The following is a 21,291-nucleotide window of genomic DNA, read 5'->3' on the forward strand; positions in this document are numbered from 1 at the left end:
GGAGTTTAGAACCTTTAAGAGCTTCAGATTTAGAATCTGACAGTTGAGACTCTTTAGTGCTTCCCATGAATAGGAAAATCCTATGAATCTTAAACATAAGACTGCTGAAAACAAAGAGGGGAGCTAGGGAAGACAGGATACAGATAGATTTTATTTCCTCCCTTTTGTACTCTTCTGTTTTCTTGTCAGGGCAGGAGCAAGGACAAAGCCTGATTGAGAAGAAACTGGGCCGAATTGAACAAGGCAGTCTGGGTCTGGAAGACTGGGCTGATTCTTCATCCCTCTCGTGAGCATCAGCAAGTCTTTCTGCTGACTTGTAGGGGGTGGGCATGTCAGAGTAGTTGGTCAGCGCCCACTTTCTCTTCACTATTCTTACTGCCACCCACATTTGCCAGCTGGCTGGAAATGTAATGTCCTTCAGGACCTGCTCTTTTACACTGTAACTCCGAGCTTCCCAATTCCAGAGGCTTATTAATATGAGGCAGGGGGTTTCTTTTATCTGATTCTAGCAATCTATATTTAGCATGAATGAAGTGTAATCTTTGGTGGGAATTTTCATCCGAAAGTGGGTGCTGACAAGCCTGATGCAGTAGAAAGCTCTGGGCCTGGGGTTCTAGAACCTTGATTCCTAAGGGTAGTAGCTCAGCTATGTATTAGATGTTTTCTTCATTTAAAAATAGAGAATAATGCCTCTTTATAGTATTATTAGTAATTGTAAGGGTAAAATAAGATAATGCAAGAGAAACTCTAGTCATTTATAGTCTTGATACCTAGTAATAAATGTTAGAAGAATTTCAGCCTCTCATTGGTAGGAAATATGAGAGAGTCAAGGTGGGTGGGAGAGAGGGAGAGACTGGCTTCTCACAGAAATGTTCTCAATTTCTGCTTCCTTAAAACTCATTTCCCTGTGGCTCAGCCTCTAGGGAGGTAATAGAAATGAAATACTGGTGATGCAGTTAAGTACTACCTGAGTTAAGTACTTCCTTTCCTCCTTTTCTGTAAGTGTCTCCGCACCCTACGGAGTTCAGCAAAAGAAAGCGCTGTGACCTGGAAACAGAGTGTGAATTACCCAGTGAACCACAAATATTTGACACCTGGAATCATAAATCCATATATTTGGAACTTTAGTAGAGCTGTTTTTAACCCAAGTGGTAGGTAGGCTTGGTGACAACATGAAGGTACATGCCACAGAGGTATATTATTCCAGTGGCACACCTTTTCTCCCCAGTAATGCCATATACACTTGTATCACTGTGTTTATATGATTGGCTAAAGACTGCCCTGATTAATGGCTGCATGAAGGAATAATAATTAGCAATCAGAGCAAAATTAAATTCCTGGCTGATTCTGAGCCCCTGAGTAAAATCCAACCCTTAAGGATACTGTCACATTCCTTCATTTACTAGCCATTATGCCACCAGTCACCCTAATTAAGATGGAGATTTGTACGTATTAAAAACATATAATCTTTTGATCTTTCGAGGAGCTATTTGCCATTTTTTGCTTGCCTAGCATCCCATCACCTTTCTTCTGGGGGAACCCAGTTCAGGTGGATGGACATATGACCCAAGCCTGGTCAGTTAGAGTGCCCCCCTACACCCCATGCTGCTTCCACCATACCTATGAGCAAAGACACCTTTCCTTTCTTATTCTGAACTGGGTAACTTTCACTTGCATTCAAGAGACTCAAGCATAAAAAATTATAGCCACCACTTTTGGGTCTGATTTAGCAATGGTTAACACCATGCTTATTATTTAAGCATGTAGAGCAGTTCCAAGAGTGTTTTAGCAGTAAGAATAAGAAAACATGTCTAACTTATTGAGTCAATGAATATCCTCTAGAGACTTCATGGGAAACAGATTCCGCCGTCACCACTATAGTTTGGTTTTGTGAGCTAAACTTCCACCATGCCTTAAAGCAAAAGTCAACATGCACAGATTTCACAAGATTGTTTTACTAGAATTTAGCAGGGAGGAGATGAGATAGTCAAATTTTCACAAAAGAAAACCTTCAGATCTCAGCCAAATAAAATTCAAGTTCTTATTTCAGTCTCAACTGGCCTGGATACCAAAGCAACCTCTCCAGGCATGCGCTGTTCAAACTGTGAGTTTTGTGGCCACCCTTTCATGCCCCTGAGCTCTCTGCATCATGTCTCAGCAATCCCAGACACGAATTCTGAAAAATTCCTTCTGCCTATATGGTTTTCCTCATCCAGCTGAGAATGCTGCTGGCCACTGTGAAGTTGTTCACCAACCATAGGCTCTGGTCCATACAGCTTTCTTCTTAAACTCTGGGAGAACTCTCAAGGACAGCAGGGTAGCTAAAGGGGACAAAAAAAAGCACACTGTTTCATTTGGTGCAGTTACATTTGAAAAGATCATTTAGATCAAAAAGGTGTCAGAACAGAACTTGACTTGTTCCTGCTTGGCTAATCTTTAAGAATGACTATCATGCCTTAGATAGAATTTTAATGGAAGAAGCCATTAGTAAAGGTTGAGGAAAAGGTCTGTTTTAAGTTACTTTGCAACCAGTTAGTGGGAAGTTCCACAGAATTAAAACAAACTGACTTCTGGGATGCTGGTGTTGCTCTTTTTCTTAATCCAAGTGCTGACTACATAGGTATGTTCCCTTTGTAAAAATCTACTTGAGCACTTTTCTACACGAATATGACTTTTCCACTAAATGTCTTATTAAAAGGTAAACAAACTGATCCTGTAATGAAGTTAGGATTTCATGGGCTCAATTTAAAGTAAGGAAGTTGTGTGTAATCCCTCTAGGTAACTTATTATATATCTTATTTTAGAATATGAATATAAATATCAATATATTGATATATTTTTTAAGTATTATACTGTGAGAGAATGAAGATAAGCCAGAGTTACACAATAATTATGTGTGACTCTAATAAGCCCTTGAATATATGACCAAGTGAACATGTACTTCCTTGACCCAAATAACAATTTGTCTCACTGGAATTAACTGTTATCTTCATGACTTAAGACAGCATATGTTGGGAACAACCAATGGTATCATGGACGCATGGCCCTTAAAATGAGTCCAAACTCCCCAAGGAAAATAAGTAGAGGAAGTCCTAGTAGCAAGTTTCTTGGGAATGGTCAAGTGAAAATATGTCAGACCACTGCTCTGATCCTCAGTGAAGCTCTGTGGTTGATCAGAATCACCTTCCTACACATGCCCTGCCACCCACATTAGAGGTAGGAACAATACATTAGATAATTCTTGCTTGTTAGGCAATCAATACAATACACCATACTTAAAGCAAAATATGGTCAGTTATCACAAGGGTAGGCCAACAGGCAACTTTCCCAAGGTAAGACTTTCCAGTACAGTAACTTAAAGCATGTCAGGGGCATCAGTGGTAGCCACTGGGAGGATCCTGACCCCCAAGTCCCAAGATGTGGATGACAGTACAAGCTGTCTCGGACCACAGAACCAACACCCAGAAGATGTTTGAGGTTTGAGTAAAAACATCCATGTAATTTGCACAGAAAGATAGCTTATATTTGTGGATCCTGCAGTCATAGTTTAACAGTCAATAGAGATGTATAAGGAAAAGGCAATGGCACCCCACTCCAGTACTCTTGCCTGGAAAATCCCATGGACAGAGGAGCCTGGTAGGCTGCAGTCCATGGGGTCACAAAGAGTCGGATACGACTGAGTGACTTTCCTTTCACTTTTCACTTTCATGCATTGGAGAAGGAAATGGCAACCCACTCCAGTGTTCTTGCCTGGAGAATCCCAGGGACCGGGGAGCCTGGTGGGCTGCCGTCTATGGGGTTGCACAGAGTCGGAAATGACTGAAGTGACTTAGCAGCAGCAGAGATGTATAAAAAACATGCTGCTGCTGCTAAGTCGCATTAGTCGGGTCTGACTCTGTATGACCCCATAGACGGCAGCCCACCAGGCTCCTCCATCCCTGGGATTCTCCAGGCAAGGACACTTGAGTGGGTTGCCATTTCCTTCTCCAATAAAAAACATGAAAACCATCTAAATGCCTGGAAGCATGGGAAATGTCCAATTCCCCCGGCAAAATACTATACAGCCATGAAAAATACTTATGAAGCTAGTATAAGAATAGGTTAAAATGCTTCTAATAATTTTAAAGTAAAAAAAGGCAGTACTCAAAGTGTGCATGTACATTTTTCAATTGGCTATGATTATAACAATGTTAAAACTTACACATAGAGGGGGTAACACTTAGGAAAAATAATCAAAATTGTCATTGTGCAATGGGATTCTGGATTCCTTTTTGCTTATTCTTTTTTACTTTTCTGAATTTTCTAATTTTTATTCAATCATTTTATGATCACAATAAAACATTAAAAAACCACTTAAATAAAAATTAAAGGCCATGAAACTCTTCTCCTGTGGCAGATTCATTTCGATATTTGGCAAAACTAATACAATATTGTAAAGTTTAAAAATAAAATAAAATTAAAAAAAAAAAACAGAAAACTAAAAAAAAAAAATAATAATAAATCCACTTTCTAATTCAAAAATGCCATATTGGTGACAGCTTCAGATTACTTCTCTAAATTGCACCAAGATGAGCCCTTTCAGGAGCCAGCATACACTAGGATGCTGTTCTCTAGTACAGACAACACTGGATGGTTTTCACCTATGCTGGGTATAAAGGATGAAAGTAATACCTTTTAAAAGATCCTTGGATTTTGCTGAGAGTCCTTCCTTAGGGCTTTCCATGATGCTGAACAGCCAGTCAATGAACTAGAGTGAAAATGAAGAATTGTATCAGATAAACAATCTCAGGATTGGTAAGACATCATTCAAACCCTTGGACCTGCACATGTGCCTAACAAGGACAGTAGTCCCCAGATAATACCTGCCTGGGCTGGGAGAGTGAAGAGGAGATGTGACCAGGCACAAGGGATGGAAATGTTGGAGACAGCCCTCAGTTAAATGACTCAGCAAAGTCAAACCTCCTTCTTTCGCTGATTATCCTGGGAGTTACTATAGTTTAAGAGTGGGGTAGACAGGGGCCCAGAGGGCCTCTGGTGTGCCATGAACATTCTTTCTCATCACTCTAAGAGGCCCCAGAAAGGGTAAGAGCCTTGCCCAAGTCCACTCCCCAGGACTGGCAGAGTCAAGATCTGAACCCAAGTACATCTGGCTTCAAAGCCTCACACTCCTTCTTCACACCATGCTGCCTGCCACCTGGTTCTGTGTGCATCAGGCCTAGGCTCCTAGGTGGGTAGCAAATGGGTAAACACATCAGCTGTAAGCCCCTGTTACTAAAATATGTTTCTGTAGCTACGAATAGTTTGTGCCCAAATGGATACGAAGCCAAGTTGAAATGCAACAGAAAAGGCATAAGACAATTTGCTAGGTAGACCCAAGCATGTTAACTGCAAATAAATCCTGCAAACAAGGTAGAAACTCCACGTACTCATGAGTTTGACTGATCTCCCAGGCATAGCCAAAATTGTTTTTGAATTAGATACTGGGTAATTTCATTGACTGAATGTTCCCTATCTTGACTCACTAAAAAACACTAGTCATAGGTACTAGGCATTTTAATTTTGGACATAGACTGTGGGTTGAAAAGAAAACAGAAAAATAAAATATTCCTAATTCCCTGCTTTAATTAAAACTTTTCTTATTTTCTTTTCCTCAATTTTGTTTTATCATATCCTGCTGGTAAGTAAATAAGTACTACAAATATGTAATAGATGCAAGATATCTATCTACACTGTAGTCCAAAATGAACAGGGTGTCCCAGACCAGAAATAATTAAAGTGAAAAAGAAAATACAAAATTAGAGGTAATAACACTAATGCTTATCAGGTTTAAGAAAACAAAGGCATTTTATTTGAGATGTTCAATGGAGTTGTTCATGGCTGAACTGTGGGTCCACAGTTCAGAAATATTTTTAAAGACTAAGGTTTAGATTTTACAAGTAAGCCACAAAGTTGGCTGTAAGCTTTCAACCTCATAAAGATCCAGTTTGATTAAACGGGACTCAAAAAAATCCTTCAATTGACAATTCAAGATATGTTAGAGCCATGCAATGAGAAATATAGATGTACCTCATTTTCATATGCTCTGCAGGACAGCTAGTAGCCTGGGGAAACTCTATTAAAAACCAAAAGGTACTCCCTATAGTTTGTGTTTTCCTGAGGGCAAAGGTGATGACATTAGGCCTTTACAGATCTCCCCATGGTATCTAGCACAGGCCGGAAGCACCTGGAATGTGGCTACTACATGGAATGAGCTGTGGGGAACCTTAAATATGGTAAAAGATGGGTACTCCAGATTCACAGCTCTCCGGATTTCCCCCACGCATTGTTGATCACCCCCTCCCTTGTTCATCAACTGTATCCTTATCACGTGTGAGCATGCTCTGTCATGTCCGACTCTTTGTGACCCCATGGACTGTAGCCCACCAGGCCACTCTGCCCATGGAATTTTCCAGGGAAGAATACTGGAGTGGGTTGCCATGTCCTACTCCAGGGGATTGTCCCAACCCAGGGATCAAACCTGGGTCTCCTGCATTGGCAGGTGGATTCTTTAACACTGAGAGCCACCGGGGAAGCTCATCCTTATTGTACCATCTTGCAATTTTGAACTTGCCTTCTTGTCTGTCCTCACTAGGAAATTTTGAGCCTTCAGAGAGTTACTCATCCTTTACCCCCAGTATTAAGAACATGTAAGTCTTCAACAAATGAAGGCAAGCACAAGCTTTTCTCTCCGCCTCAGCCCCAACTGTAAGCAAGTTGTTGCCAGTATCATTGTTGTTTTCAGTGAGCAGTTACCCTGAGCCTGAGCTACCCTCAATCTCTGAGGCCCTGCATCTGGCTGAGATCTGAGACTGAGTAAGAAAGCCTGTCGTGTGATTTAGGTTTCACTTATCTCCCACTGCAATTCTACAGCAGAAGCTGCCGAAGAGAAAACGGCTGCCTGCCCTGAAGCAGGTGGCTGCCCGCCTCACCTTCTGGGTCTGTTCCTTCCATGGCTCTTTCTGCAGCAGAAGAGGCATGCTACTGGGAAGGAGAGTGACAGCCTCCTGCAGAGTGACCCTGTGTAATGGACTCCTGCCAAGCAAGCTTGATGCTGGCCCAGCTGGGCCATTTTCCTGGTGCCATGGCAACCAACTGGCACTGAGGCCAAGGAGGAGAGGGGCAGCGTGATCTGCCCATGCAACCACTGCGGCTGCAAATATCAGCAACAAGAAGTCCAAAGCCTATGGCAAAGAAGAAACAGGGTTAGGTCACAGACTTTAACTGCAAAGTACCACGTGTTCACACACAGCTCGCGTCGGGAGGAAATGTTATCTTCCCCCTCGCCGAAGCCTTCCTCCTGCCCCTCCCCTACCCCAGAAGAGGAACTGGATGGGATAGCAGACCGTTTCCATGCTTAATGAAGAGACATTCTGGGCTTTCAGAAGGTTTGAAGGATCCTCTTTCGTAAGTAGAGAAGGCCCAACAGTTTCATTATTATTGTTCTAACATTTCAAGAGGAACATAATCTATTTAATGCCTAATCATACTGAGATCCAAACATTCCTCCTCTGTTTTGGTGTTTTCAAAGAGATTTAAAAATTAATTAAGAGATATATGAACAGGGATATTAAGGTTTATTATCATGTGGCCAAAACTTAAAAAATATGTATAGCATATTCTGTTTTTGAACAGAAACAACATATGACTTTCCATATGCATTAAAAAAAATCTGTTTAGAATCCATGCATTTAGATTTTATAGACTAGACACGTAGAAATGATGATAACAAGGGCTACCTCTGAGTTACTACATTACTGTGATTTAAATGATTCTTTCTGTTTATTTATATTTTCTAAGTTTCAAACGATTTTTGTAAGAAAGCAGAGAAAGTTAATATAAACTTTGGAAATACGAGGAAAGCTCAAAAAAAGCTTAAAAAGTACCCCTCAATCTCTTAAAATGCCTAATCTCATTAATGAAAATTTCAAAAAGACACACAGCTCTGGAGAAAAGCTGGGCAGAATATCAAACAATATCCCAGGTTACACATATTTTACTCACACAAGTAAACAGCAGGCCTATGAAACATGGCTATGGAAAAATACAAAAAAAAAAAAAAATGCACAGCTGAGTCAAGAAAATGGCAAGAATAGGAAAGTGCTTCCTTCATTTTTTTTCATTAATCTTTATTTTTTCTGGTCTTATTCACCTAATACTAGTGATGGTTAACCTCTTTGGGTCATAGATCATTTTCAGGTGAGGTGCAAATTCCCCTTCAATATGTGCGTGTAAGTACTGGCACAAACACAGATTACTTGCACACACTTCAGGAACCCCTTCAAACCAGGTGTTTAAAGCCAAGCTCTGGACCACGGTGGAGGCCAGAGCCCTGGACCCCACAGTCTTTGTGGGATCCAGCTCAGGTGCACAGGACCTTAGATTCCCCCCTAGCTAGAACTTCTGTGTGCTGCCTGTCAAGGGAGGTGTTCTGCTGAAAATATTTTTCAAAGGGCAGCTGTGGGCATCTTCAAGATTCTGGTAAGAACACCCATTTCCTGTGATGTTAGAGAATTGTCATCCTTGTTTCCCAAAAATAAAGGGAGAAAAGAGAGCTGCAAGCAGCAACATGTTCCTCTTTTGGGAGACTAAATATACTCTGTATTTTAAGAAAGCCACAAATGACTCCTCTAGACTGTACCTTGTCAAGAGCCACGTTCTGAACAGACGTTGACTGGTAAGCAACATTTCTGATATAACCCATCAGTTCCAAGAGCCACTCCATTCTCTTCAACACGCCTGAAACAAAAGGACATGTATTACCAGACCATGGTTTTTCTTTGCAGTGTAAGATAGATCAACAATAATTATCATAACTAAAGCGAACGACCCGCTGAGGACTCTCTGCAACAGTTACAAGTCCTCTGATGCTACCTGAGACTTGTTCTCACTCAAGAGAGATTTTTTTTTTGATACTGTTCACATCAGATGACCTTATTTTGGTCTTTATTTTTAAAAGCTAAATTTATTCTTCGAACCTGATAAAATGGTCAAATGCATTTAATGGAATTTCTAAACACTGGGAGAAACGGGGCATGCCCACGGCTTAGTAGTGTTAAATCTTTGATAATTAATTGTTCTTATAGTCCTCTCTTGCTTAAAGTTCTCAATTTATGACAAAATCATACAGAATACCTATCCTAAAGACATTAAAAAAAAGCGCCAAAACCAAAACCCAGCTGTAGTAGGCTAAATAGAGAACAAACAATAACATAAATATTATTTTTTCCTTTCAAAAATGAGGATTCCCAGCACAGCAAAGACTACTTGGAAAGATCTTCAAAATTTAGTGCATGAGGAAAATGGCACCATGTTTGTGCCAGTACTTACACGCACATACTGAAGGGGGATTTGCACCCCACCTGAAAATGATCTATGACCCAAAGAGGTTAACCACACTAGTATTAGGTGAATAAGACAAAAAAAGCAAAAAAGATTAAAAAAATGAAGGAAGCACTTTCCTACTCTTGCCATTTTCAAAACTCTTGCCACTTGAAAATTCAAACTAAATTTGAAGGCCAACTGGTTATGACCAAAGGCAATATCAAATTTGTTTCTTTCAAGTATCTTCATGCTTAATTCGGAGAAGGCAATGGCACCCCACTCCAGTACTCTTGCCTGGAAAATTCCAGGGACGGGGGAGCCTGGTGGGCTGCAGTCCATGGGGTCGCACAGAGTCAGACACGACTGAGGGACTTCACTTTCATGCATTGGAGAAGGAAATGGCAACCCATCCAGTATTCTTGCCTGGAGAATCCCAGGGACGGGGGAGCCTGGTGGGCTGCCGTCTATGGGGTCGCACAGAGTCAGACATGACTGAAGCGACTTAGCAGCAGCAGCATGCTTAATTGGGAACACCTAAGGTGAGCGCCGAAGAATTGATGCTTTGGAACTGTGGTGTTGGAGAAGACTCTTGAGAGTCCCTTGGACTGCAAGGAGATCCAACCAGTCCATTCTAAAGGAGCTCAGCCCTGGGATTTCTTTGGAGGGAATGATGCTGAAGCTGAAACTCCAGTACTTTGGCCACCTCATGCGAAGAGCTGACTCATTGGAAAAGACTCTGATGCTGGGAGGGATCGGGGGCAGGAGGAGAAGGGGACGACAGAGGATGAGATGGCTGGATGGCATCACTGACTCGATGGACTTGAGTCTGAGTGAACTCTGGGAGTTGGTGATGGACAGGGAGGCCCGGCGTGCTGCGATTCATGGGGTTGCGAAGGGTCGGACACGACTGAGCGACTGAACTGAACTGGTTTTCTACCAGATAAATGTACTTCTGAGGTTGAGTGAAAAAATCTCATTTTTCATCACAGGTTCACTGTTCTTTGGGCAGGCACTAATGTGCAAGTGACAACTATCTCAGTTGCCAGCGAGGAAGAGGAATCAAAATTTCCTACACAATCTTGCAAAGAGTATTTAAACTGCATTTGTCAGTCTTCTCTCATGGCCTTTAAAATACAAGAGATGGGGAATATGGCTTACAAGGGCCTTCTAGTCACGTCCAATCTGATCAGGACCTGAACACAGATTTGGAAAATTACAAGCATATGATCAAAGGCATGGAGGAGAAATGAAGTAGCTCCCTATTTATTTTTTTCCTCCTATTAATTTTTAACTGGAGGATAACTGCTTTACAATATTTGCTGACCTCTGCCATACATCAACATGCATCAGCCACTGGTATACATTTATACCAGTGGGTGGGAAGGGGTGGGAGAGGGGAGGGGGTTAAGAAGGGAGGAGAGGTTAAGAAGTGCTCTGTGACAACCCCTTCAAGTTGTCACAGAGCACTGGGTTGAGGGAGCCCTCTCTTTAGATGATTGCTGCTGCTGCTGCTGCTAAGCCACTTCAGTCACGTCCGACTCTGCAACCCCATAGACGGCAGCCCACCAGTCTCCCCGTCCCTGGGATTCTCCAGGCAAGAACACTGGAGTGGGTTGCCATTTCCTTCTCCAATCTGTAGATGATTATTACAGCATAAATGTCTAAAATGGCCTAAAAGTTGCACCATTCATTAGCAGAGCTTCAGGCCTGCAGTTTCTGGCGTGAGGATGTACTCAGGGTGTCCAGATTTTATTCTTCTCACCCCTGAGAAGTTCTTCTCTAGAATAACTATTTAATTTGTGGTTGCTGCTTTCTTTTTCTGTTTGTTAAATGACCACCCAAAAGCCATGTTCATGCAAACATCAGGCAGAATCCATTAGCATCCATCTGTTTGAGAAACAGAAGCAGGCAGATTCAACCTGGTAAACCTGCTTATGTCTCTGTGGGCCTGGAGGGCCAAATATGAGATCCAAATCTCCAACAGAATTTATTCTCACCTCCAAAGAGTTGATGCTGTGAGCTGTAATTGTGCTTTTCTATCCCAGGTGCTGCTCATTTGGGGGTACCAAGTTCTCACCTGTGTCAAGAAGCCCTAGCCTAGTTTTTAAGTTGAGGAAACAATGATAACCTCAAAGAGATGGTAGGCATGTTTGTCTGTCGCGATGTGCTCCCTGGCTGGCCTTACCAGTGTTGGCGTGGCTCACAATCCGTGCCTGGTATAAGCTGTGCAGCGTCATCCAGGCCAGTGTGTCTTTTTCACGGTGCTGGACAGCGACACAGAGCACATCAGTCAAGCCCATCAAGGGGAATCGTCCTTGAGAGACCAAGTAGAGCCTGACAAAGGCAGCCTTTTCTAGGCTACTCTGCAAAAAAGCAAATTGTTCAGTTGCTATTGAATTAACTGAAGTTGTTACAGGACCTTGGGGCAAGGGCAAAAGAGAAAGGGTGAGTTTGAAGTTGATTACCACTCCAAATGCTAAAACTGTTTATTTCCTGCACTGTGAAACCTATCTGCCTGTGTGCTATCTCAAAATGTACCTATAGACAGTGGTAATGTCACCTTCTGCTTTCTCATAAAAACCATCAATGATTTCAAGGGTCAACTGGTGAGGATATTTAGTAAAGACAAATAATAACAATGATAACCAACAAACACAGTACTTACAATGTGCCAGGCATATTTGAAGCACTTAACCTGTGTTAATTTGGCATTTCACAAAGTTTGGTACACAGACCTCTGGGGGACCCCAAGACCCTTTTAGAAGAGAGGGTCTGTGAGGTCAAACTATATTCATAATAGACCCCAAACAGGAGTAATATTCATTGTATTTTTTACTGACACTGGCAATTTTTTAAAAAGCTAGTTTCATTTAAAATATCCTTGTAAACAATAAAATTACTAGTTTTGTTAAACCGCTGCCCTTGAATACACATCTTTGTAATGTTCTGCATGACCAAGTGGGAAGTATGCATAAAGGTCTTGTGCTGCTCCCACGAGTGTGATGTTCGTCTCAAGGAGAAAGTTGTGAGAGTGAGTTGTGAGCTGAAATAGCCACTCTTTTCACAGACCCCCATTTACTTGAAAGAATGATTCAAAAACAAATGATGGTTATGAAAACTGAGTATTTGATTATTTTTTAAAAGTGAAGGAAGTGAGACTGCCATTTCCAAGGAAAATACTTGATAGCAGTTACTGCCAATGACAAAATGTGTCCTTTTAAGCGAAAATTAGATTTTTGGAAAATCTGTATCTGCTACTATGACTTTGGCAGCTTCCCAAGATACATGTAAGACATATATGCATAAAAGACTTTTCTGATGAGGTTGCTGGTAATAGTGACAAATACAATGTTCTGATGTTTATAATGAAATGTACCAACATTTGGAAGATTTTCAAAATTTAGTGACTCAATATTTTCCAAATGACCAATATATCTTACAGATCTTGCAATAGTATCTTATAAAATCACGCATTGGTAAAAAATCCAAAACCCCAAGAACCAATGGATTTTACTGTAACAGAGTATGTGAAGTTCACTGATCTGCTTTCAGATTTCACATTGCAACTAACCTATAAGAAATCACCACTTGGTGAGTTTTGGTGCAATATCAAAGAAAGATATCCTCATGTTATCTGAAAAGACTACTAACACTCTTTCCCATTCTACCTTCGTATCTGTGTGAGGCTGGGTTTTCGTCACACACTTCACCAAAATGACATCACAACAGATTGAATGAAGTAGCACCCTTGAAAATCCAGCTGTCTTCTATGAAGACACTGAGGAGACTTACAAAATGTAAGACAATGACACTTTTCTAATTTTCTAAACTAACCTGTTTTTTGGAAAAAAAAATTTTCTTACATGTTAGGATGCAATGGATTTATTACTACTTTTAAGTAATGTTCTAAAAACTTTCTAGTTTTAATTTCTAATATGGTAAACATTGACAGATATAACCCACATAAACAAAAGCTCTTTGAAGTCCTTGATAATTTTTAAGACACTAAAATGGCCCTGAGACCAAAAAGTTTGAGGACCACTGTATTAATCATTTCATTCTCATAGTAACACTGAGCAATAGATTACTATTATCACGTCCTTTACAGATGAGGAGACTGAAGCACAGAAGTTAGGGAACTTGCTTAATGACACAGAGTAAGAACTGAAACCCAAGGAGTCTCAGCTCTTCACCTGTACTTTCTTATCTCTGTTCTTTCTAGAAATGAAGAGAAAAACACAGGGCTCAGCAGAACACATACTCTTTGGGGGACATCAGAACACAATTTAGAATGTTCTAGTGACAATGTTCTGAATGGCACTTTAGAAATGCAAGTGAGTAACATAGCCACTTTGAGCTTTAGGTACCACAAAGCAAATTATATTAACTTCCAACTATACAACATGAATATAATAACCAGATATAATACCTTACATGAATGCAGTAATTATGATAATGTTATTACTGAATCCTTGCCTTGGGTCAGGCACTTTTCCAAAACTTAACATGGATTAAGTCATTTAACTCTCAAAACGACCCTAATAGGTATGCACTATTATTTCCCTTTTATAGATCAAGAAACTGAGGCAGAGAGAGAATATGACACTTAACCAAGGTCACATTGCTAGTAAATTAGAGACTGGATTTCGCACCTGGGCAGTGAGGCTCCAGAGTGCATTCTCTCAAGCATTTCCTCATTAAATTGCTTGGGCTGTGCTGTGCTTAGTCGCTCAGTCATGTCCGACTCTGCAAGCCCATGGACTGTAGCCTGCCAGGCTCCTCTGTCCCTGGAATTCACCAGTCAAGAACACTGGGTGGGTAGCCAATTCTCCAGGGGATCTTTCTGGAGAATTCAATGGACAGAGGCTACAGTCCATGGGGTTTTGGAGAGTCTAACTGAGAGACTAATGCTTTTTTACCCATAGGGAACACTAAAATGTTCTTGACAAAGTGCGATTAGCTAGGTTAAAAAGTTATTATTCATCTTTCCATTTATACTACTACATATATACAATGGAATATATATTACTCAGCCTGAAAAGGAATGAAACTGGGTCATTTGTAGAGATGTGGATGGACCAGAGACTGTCATACACAGTGAAGTGAATCAGAAGGAGAAAAATACCGTATATTAATGCATATAAATGGAATCTAGAAAAACAGTACAGCTGAATCTGTTTGCAAGGCAGAAATAGAGAACAAATGTATGGACACTAAGAAGGGAATGGGGAGGTGGGATGAATTGGGAAACTGGGATTGACACATATACATTAGCATGAATAAAACAGATAACTAATGAGAACCTATTGTATAGCACAAGGAATTCTACTTAATGCTCTGTGGTGACCTAAATGGGAAGGAAATCCAAAATAGAGTGGATATAGGTTCACAACATATAGCTGATTTATTTCTCTGTACAATAGAAACTAGCACAACAATATAAAGGAACTATGCTCCAGTTGAAAAAAAAGTTATTCATTCATCTACCCATTTATACTACTGCATATCCAACCATACTAGGCTGGACATGAGACCCCTCAGTGAAAGAGAGAGTTTCCTGAAATTGGCCAGTAACTAACAAACATGAAACAAAATGAGCTTCAGCCAAAAGGACACTATAACCATATCAATTGTAATACCCATCTCAATAATGAAAAAACACATGGATATGTTATTACCTCAGTAATCTGGGCAACCCGATTGGCTTCATCATCTGTCATTTCCGAGAGGCACTTTGCTACACTGATATACAGCTCTAGATCATTTCTCTGGTAAGAAAAATCCCAAGCATGTCAAAATATAGTATAAGATAACACGCATATTCTCACTGCTCTGACAAATCTTTAGCTTTGCTTATCTCCATGAACAGCGGTTGATGAGATTTTAATTTTAACCAAGCCAAAACCCGTGGCCAATTTTTTATCATTTAGACAGCATCTTTCCTGTTATTTGGTGTATTTTGTTTGCCTGTACTTTTTTCTCCTGATCAGAACCCATCATTCTGGATGGATTTTCTACTTCTTTGCACAACTACATTTCAGAAGTCTGTTGGGGGAGGGGCAAAGCTAGTATTAAGTCACCTGATGCAAATATTAAGTGTGTTGGACAATACGCCCAAGGATTCCTCAGGTGTAAGGGTTTCTGAACTTGCTCATCTTCTATAGGCATTTGGTAAAAGACTTGAGAGCAAATTTCCTGGTGCTACACTGGTTAACCTTGCTTCAAAGCGTGCTCAAAATTTTGGTTCTAAATTTTCAACCTTGATTTAGATTTTGGAAGCAAACATTCTTAGTGAAGAATGTGGTTATTTCTTGCTAGTCTTCCCACCACATTCTTAAAAACATACACCTCCCCACTTTGCCAAAAGGCTTTAAAAAATCCCAAACACAAATTGTCAGGAATGCAAATATTTTTGTTCCTCACCCGAATCTTATTTGGCAGGAGGTCAAAAATTTTCCTAGTAGCTTCGCTGAGCAGACTCCAGAGGTGGTGGGAAGGGCTGGGCAGTTTCATGGCCTGACTCAGGCCCTGTAAGGCACTTGGGCGTAACTCAGGACTGGAGAGTGGGGAAGCTGCTTTAAAAACTGCCACCATTAAGCTTTCAACAAAACCCACGATCTGTTCATCAGAGACATGTTTTATCCATGAAGGCACAGATAAGAGAAGGTATTTCTTGATATTCAGCTGAAAGAGAAACCGAAGAGGTCAGATGTAAACAGGCAAGTCTGGGTTTGTAATGCTCAAAACCTCTAGGTCATCACCATGTCTGAGAGTAAAATTAAATTTTAAAAGGTTCAGGTTGCTTCCTAGACCCCCATTTCCCCACAGCTTCATGGGCCAATGGACCAACGATGCCTGTGATGTTAGCTGCTGCAGTGACTTCTGATCTAGGGTGCTTGTGTGGATATATGGCATCTGCCAATCCATCTGTGAACTACTCATCTCAAATCTTGGGTCTTTCCAGTGAGGGGAATAAAATGCTACTTCTCAAAGTACATGACAGTTGCTATTCAGTCTTAAAAGGTCACATTCTCTAGCCAGAAAAGCTACTGGAGATGAAGGCTCAACTGCTGGAAATAGGCTAAACAGAATATTTGATATTATTCATTTCTTCTTCTGAGAAAGCATGAGAAAATAATCAGGGGAACAGGAGTTCTGGGGCCAGTTCTGAGCCAAGAAGAACCAGTCGAGCATGTGAAACTGACCATAGCATCTTAGAGTTCAGGATAGCTAAGAAGGGGTGCGGTAATGAGAGCTATGAGCCATAGACTGTAAGGAAGCAGGCTTCAAAAATTCTTAGAAACGTTAAGTATGATACTAAAGGAGCAGCAAGTCTGAAAGAAGTGTTTTATAATATAAAATCTGACAAAAATCGGTAAATTTCTAAAAAGATCAATGTAGCTGCATGAGTTACACAATATTTCACATTAAAGAACATGCCATTTCAGATCTTTTTTTTTAAATGAGAAGGTACATAATTAAAAAAAAATGAATTTACAATTTGTTAATTAACAAAGGTAATAAGATTCCTAATCAAAGACGAATGTTAAAAAAAAAAAAAGGACAGATTTAAAGAAGAAATGGAGGGATAACTAAAACCTAGAAAAATATCTGAGATCAAGAAAACAGGCAGTTAGAATTATAAATGATTTAAAAGGAACAAAGCATTAATAGAACAGTGTTCAAAGCACAGGCTTTTGAGTCAGCTAGTGTTCCCATTGATGAGCTGTATAAGCTTTGCTTAACCTCTACTTGCCTCAGTTTATCAAGCTGTAAAATGGAAACAATTTAAAAAAATCTACTTCTCAGAGGTGAAATAAGTCAGACACAAAAGTTTTCATATTGTATGATTCCATTCTAAAGAATTTCTAAAATTTATATGAAATATAAATGTATATGAAAGTTCTTCAAAGTAACAAAATTATAGAGACCAAAAGAAGATCAATGGTAGCCTGGGTCTGAGATTGGGAGTGGGGATTAACTATAAGTAGGCACAATGGAATTTTTTGGGGTGGTGGAAATGCTATTGATGATGGATGAAAATGTATAAATGTACCGCTGCTGCTGCTAAGTTGCTTCAGTCGTGTCCGACTCTGTGTGACCCCATAGACGGCAGCCCACCAGGCTCCCCTGTCCCTGGGATTCTCCAGGCAAGAACACTGGAGTGGGTTGCCATTTTCTTCTCCAATAAATGTACTAAGACTCATCAAATTATACACTTAAAATAGCCATATTTTATGGAATATAAATTATAACTCAATAGAGCTGTAAAAAAATCAGCCTATCAGGGCTGTACATATGCATGCATGCTCAGTTGTGGCCAACTCTTCTGCGACCCCATGGACTGTAGCCTGCCAAGCCTCTCTGTCCATGGAATTCTCTAGGCAAGCATACTGGAGTGGATAGCCATGCCCTTCTCCAGGGGATCTTCCCGACCCAGGGATCAAACCCGTGTCTCTTTTATCTCTTGCACTGGTCGGTGGATTCTCTACCACTAGTGCCACCTGGGAAGCCCCTGTCAGGGTTGAAGAGAGATTAAATCTGATGACTGACAGTGTTCGCTGAGTGCTTACCAGCAGGAGGAATGTAACAAGTGCTCATTAAATGGCAGCTAGATGGGAGCTGCTTGGAGCAGACAGGTAACAGCAGCTACAGATGTCAGTAACACTGCCTTTCAATTAAGAAGAATTAGGAGATGTAGGAAAACTTTTTTTAAAAAAAGCACAGAGTAGAGACTAAAGTCAAAAGACAAGGGCTTTTTCAGGAAAGACTACTGTCCTCCACTTTTGATACTAGCATTTTTTTGGGATTCCAAATAATTTGACCTGGGAAGAGAAAAGGAGCCTCGCCTAACTTCTTTGTGGTTAACAAAGCTTTGGGGTTCTTAATCTGGCAGGGAGATTAGTAAAGTGAGTAACAGACTACCTGGAAGATTAGCCGGGGCAATTTGAAAATGTTTGGGCACAGTGTTTAGCCCTGGAAATGCACCTTAAAAACAAGCAAAGTAACAGGGTTCTGTTGGCCAGGGGCCTATTGAAATTTATAAGGAATTCCAGAAGACACTTGGGCATGGGCAGTTCAGCAGACAGTATGGTGATCTGGAAACCCTAAGAGAGCCTCCCGGCTTCCAGGAGTTGAGAACTTGATGTGATGATACTAAGCTGTTGGCCCCTTTTACCATTCTCAAGTAAAAGTAAAAAGTATAAGCCCATGAGAATCTACATGTTAATAAAGAGATCCATATCAGTTTTTAATGCACTCATGAATTACAATAAAGATGATCATATACATAAAAAAAGATGAAATAATGAGAGCTTTTCACCATTCTCAAAGAATTAAAGCCTCCAGCAATAGAAGAATTTAAAAAAGGAGATCATTTAGTTCATAATCAATTGGTGAACCTCTAAGGAATCATGGAATATGCTTTTTTTGTCCTAACTTGAAATGTAACCGAAATGATACATCTTTGCTTATGTCATATCTTTAAATAATCTCACCCCATTCTTCCCACCTACCCTTAGTCTATACCCTGGAAGCTGCTGCCACTTCTGTCACAAAGACTAGGCTGGATCACGTCTTCCTCAGCACTTTACTCAAGCGGAACACCTATGGACAGAGATATCCTGCTCTCTCCCCCTACACCCACCTACGTACACCCTCTGGGGTCTCTAATTTGATGCCTAACAAAATCCTACCAAGCTTTCAAGGCTCACCTTAATTGCTGCCTTTTTGTGAAAGGGAGGGATGAGGGATTGTTTATCCAAAGCATGTGGATTTGCCTTTCTTTTAATCCCTGCTGTAATGATTATGTAGATCATATAAACAAATAAACCCAGGTTCCAGTAACTCTACAACATTCTACCTGTGTGGTCCTGAGAAAGGAACTTGAATATCTCTGATCATTTCCCCTTTTTCTTGTAATAAACATGAAAAGCATGAAAAGTCAAAAGCATCCATGGTGATGGCTATGGCGGAGTTCCAAGTCTCACAGTTTTCCAATCTCCTGGCCAGCTACTGTCAATTGCTCACTCTTTGTGAGATCCCACTTGTCCACTCTCGACTTTGAGAACTCATACCCAAATGAATGTTGATCTCCCCCACAACAACTATACCCTCCTGTTGCTCAACACCCTTAATTACTACTCACACTCAGACCATGGATCAGAGGTGGCATTACCCACATTCCCAACAGTGTAGTGACATTCTGGGAGGATTGTGCCTGGGTCACCATGATTTCAAGACACAGTTGCTGAATCTCTTCACCTGAAAGGGAGGAAGGGGGAAGAATATCTGTAATGCAGGTAGGTGCCTCTTGTAACTCGTGTTTAGGTTTTAGTGTTCCCAATAACATAGCTAAATGTAAAAGAACTTTCGTATGATGTCTAACAGTAATGGAACTTCAGCAAACCATAAAGTATTTCAAGAGACGTTTTTAGTTGTGAAGCAAATGAATGTATCTACTGGATTAGAGGCCTAAGTCTTGGAACTGGTAAGAATCTTGAACTAGCTTGGCAAATTTCTCTTACAATGTCCAGACAAACCTAAAGACTCAAATACTATTAAAAATTTGAGAAAATTCTAGCTAAAAATTTCATTTCTGTTTTTTTTCTCCTCTCCACCTTGGAATCAGCACATAGACAAATCCAGATCTGGAAGGATTTAAAGAGGTCACATTCTCTAATGATCCAGTCTTTTTTAAGCCTGATCCCCATCAGCAGATACATCTTCCTAACCTGTCAGGAAGCATTTAACAGGAGGCTTCCTGTGTGCTGTTTTGCATCTGTCAGGAATTCTCTGTTCCTTATTAATTCCTGAATATTCAGGAATTAAGAGGAGAGGCAAGCCTCTCCAGGGACTGAGGAATCCAGGGATTTCCTTTGTTAGTTTTTCTATACAGTGATAAGTACCCTATTCCTTTTTATGAACCATATGGTAAAAGTGGTTATTTACAACTCTCTCTTTCATATGGATGACCTCATGTTTTCTTGATAACTTGTAAGTTTTGATTTTATCTCTGCTGAAAATAGCTATCTTGTAGTATAAATATCTACACAATGTTGAATAAAACACCTTTGCTCCATCAGAGCTCTGGTCCCCGTGTCTTTCTTTCTTTCTCTCTCTCTCTCCCCCTCTCTTTTTTAGGCTGGTCCCCTGGAGCGCAGAGGCTCTCTGAGTTCACTTTCCTGCCTGGGCTTCTAAGACCCTCTCGAGAAGGCACTCTGCGCCTTCACCCCATTGAGAGGGCGCCTGAGGCCTTCGTGAACAGAGCAAGCCCCGTGAAGGGGCTTTATTGGCTTTCTGTGTAAACCAAGGAATATCAGCCTCTTTCTCTCCTTTACTTTCTTATCATTGACTCCGGACCACCAGGTTCCAGTCCATTAAAGGACCTCAACACTAACCAGGCCTTTTCTTCTTTCTACTAAAATACCAACATCTTCAACATAGCACATAAAAGTGGGGAGGGGCAGGGGAACATAGTTTTCAAATGAAATCTGTGGATATGTAGTATGGTGACACCATATCTTACATAGGATTAGGTTCAAATGAAAGCATTCAAATGAAAAACTGTGTTTAGTTAAAATCATCTTTGATTATCCTGTAAATTGCACATAAATTATAGTATACAAATCTTTTTGTATATCATATGTAAGTAAGCACCTACTGTAAATAATAGAGCACTCATGCAAATAAACATATATATAATCCATAACTTATAGCACTGTTAAAGTTGTTCTCGCTCCCTCTTTTTTGGAGTTGGGGGTGCAAATATTGATATATGAAGCTAAATTTCCATATGCTAATATGTTAGCTCCATCACAGAATTTGCTTTGGACAAACAGAGGTGTGCATTCCCTTTACCTCTCACCACAAAGTACCCGGGATAAACAGAATAATCTGTCTACATCTAACCTCTGGAATTTGTGAATATGT

General features: G+C 40.5%; 1 protein-coding gene across 5 annotated transcripts in view; it reads right to left on the reverse strand.

Moving 5' to 3' along the window:
* Positions 1–1,939: 1,939 nt before the first annotated feature.
* FOCAD (focadhesin) overlaps positions 1,940–21,291 on the reverse strand; it is a 303,578-nt gene continuing 284,226 nt past the window's right edge. For all 5 annotated transcript variants that reach the window (XM_086414321.1, XM_086414322.1, XM_086414319.1 and 2 more), the window contains 8 exons: positions 19,508–19,623; positions 15,784–16,044; positions 15,039–15,128; positions 11,546–11,723; positions 8,678–8,775; positions 6,969–7,220; positions 4,672–4,747; positions 1,940–2,321 (listed from right to left, as the gene is read on the reverse strand). In XM_086414321.1, the coding sequence (XP_086270447.1) occupies positions 2,248–2,321; positions 4,672–4,747; positions 6,969–7,220; positions 8,678–8,775; positions 11,546–11,723; positions 15,039–15,128; positions 15,784–16,044; positions 19,508–19,623 (1,145 nt within the window). In that variant the 3' untranslated portion in view covers positions 1,940–2,247. The remainder of the gene's footprint in view (positions 2,322–4,671; positions 4,748–6,968; positions 7,221–8,677; positions 8,776–11,545; positions 11,724–15,038; positions 15,129–15,783; positions 16,045–19,507; positions 19,624–21,291) is intronic.

The sequence above is a fragment of the Bos grunniens genome, chromosome 8, assembly GCF_055505025.1.
Source record: "Bos grunniens cultivar Pamir isolate PY7600 chromosome 8, Bosgru_T2T1.0, whole genome shotgun sequence".
NCBI classification, from domain to species: domain Eukaryota; kingdom Metazoa; phylum Chordata; class Mammalia; order Artiodactyla; family Bovidae; genus Bos; species Bos grunniens.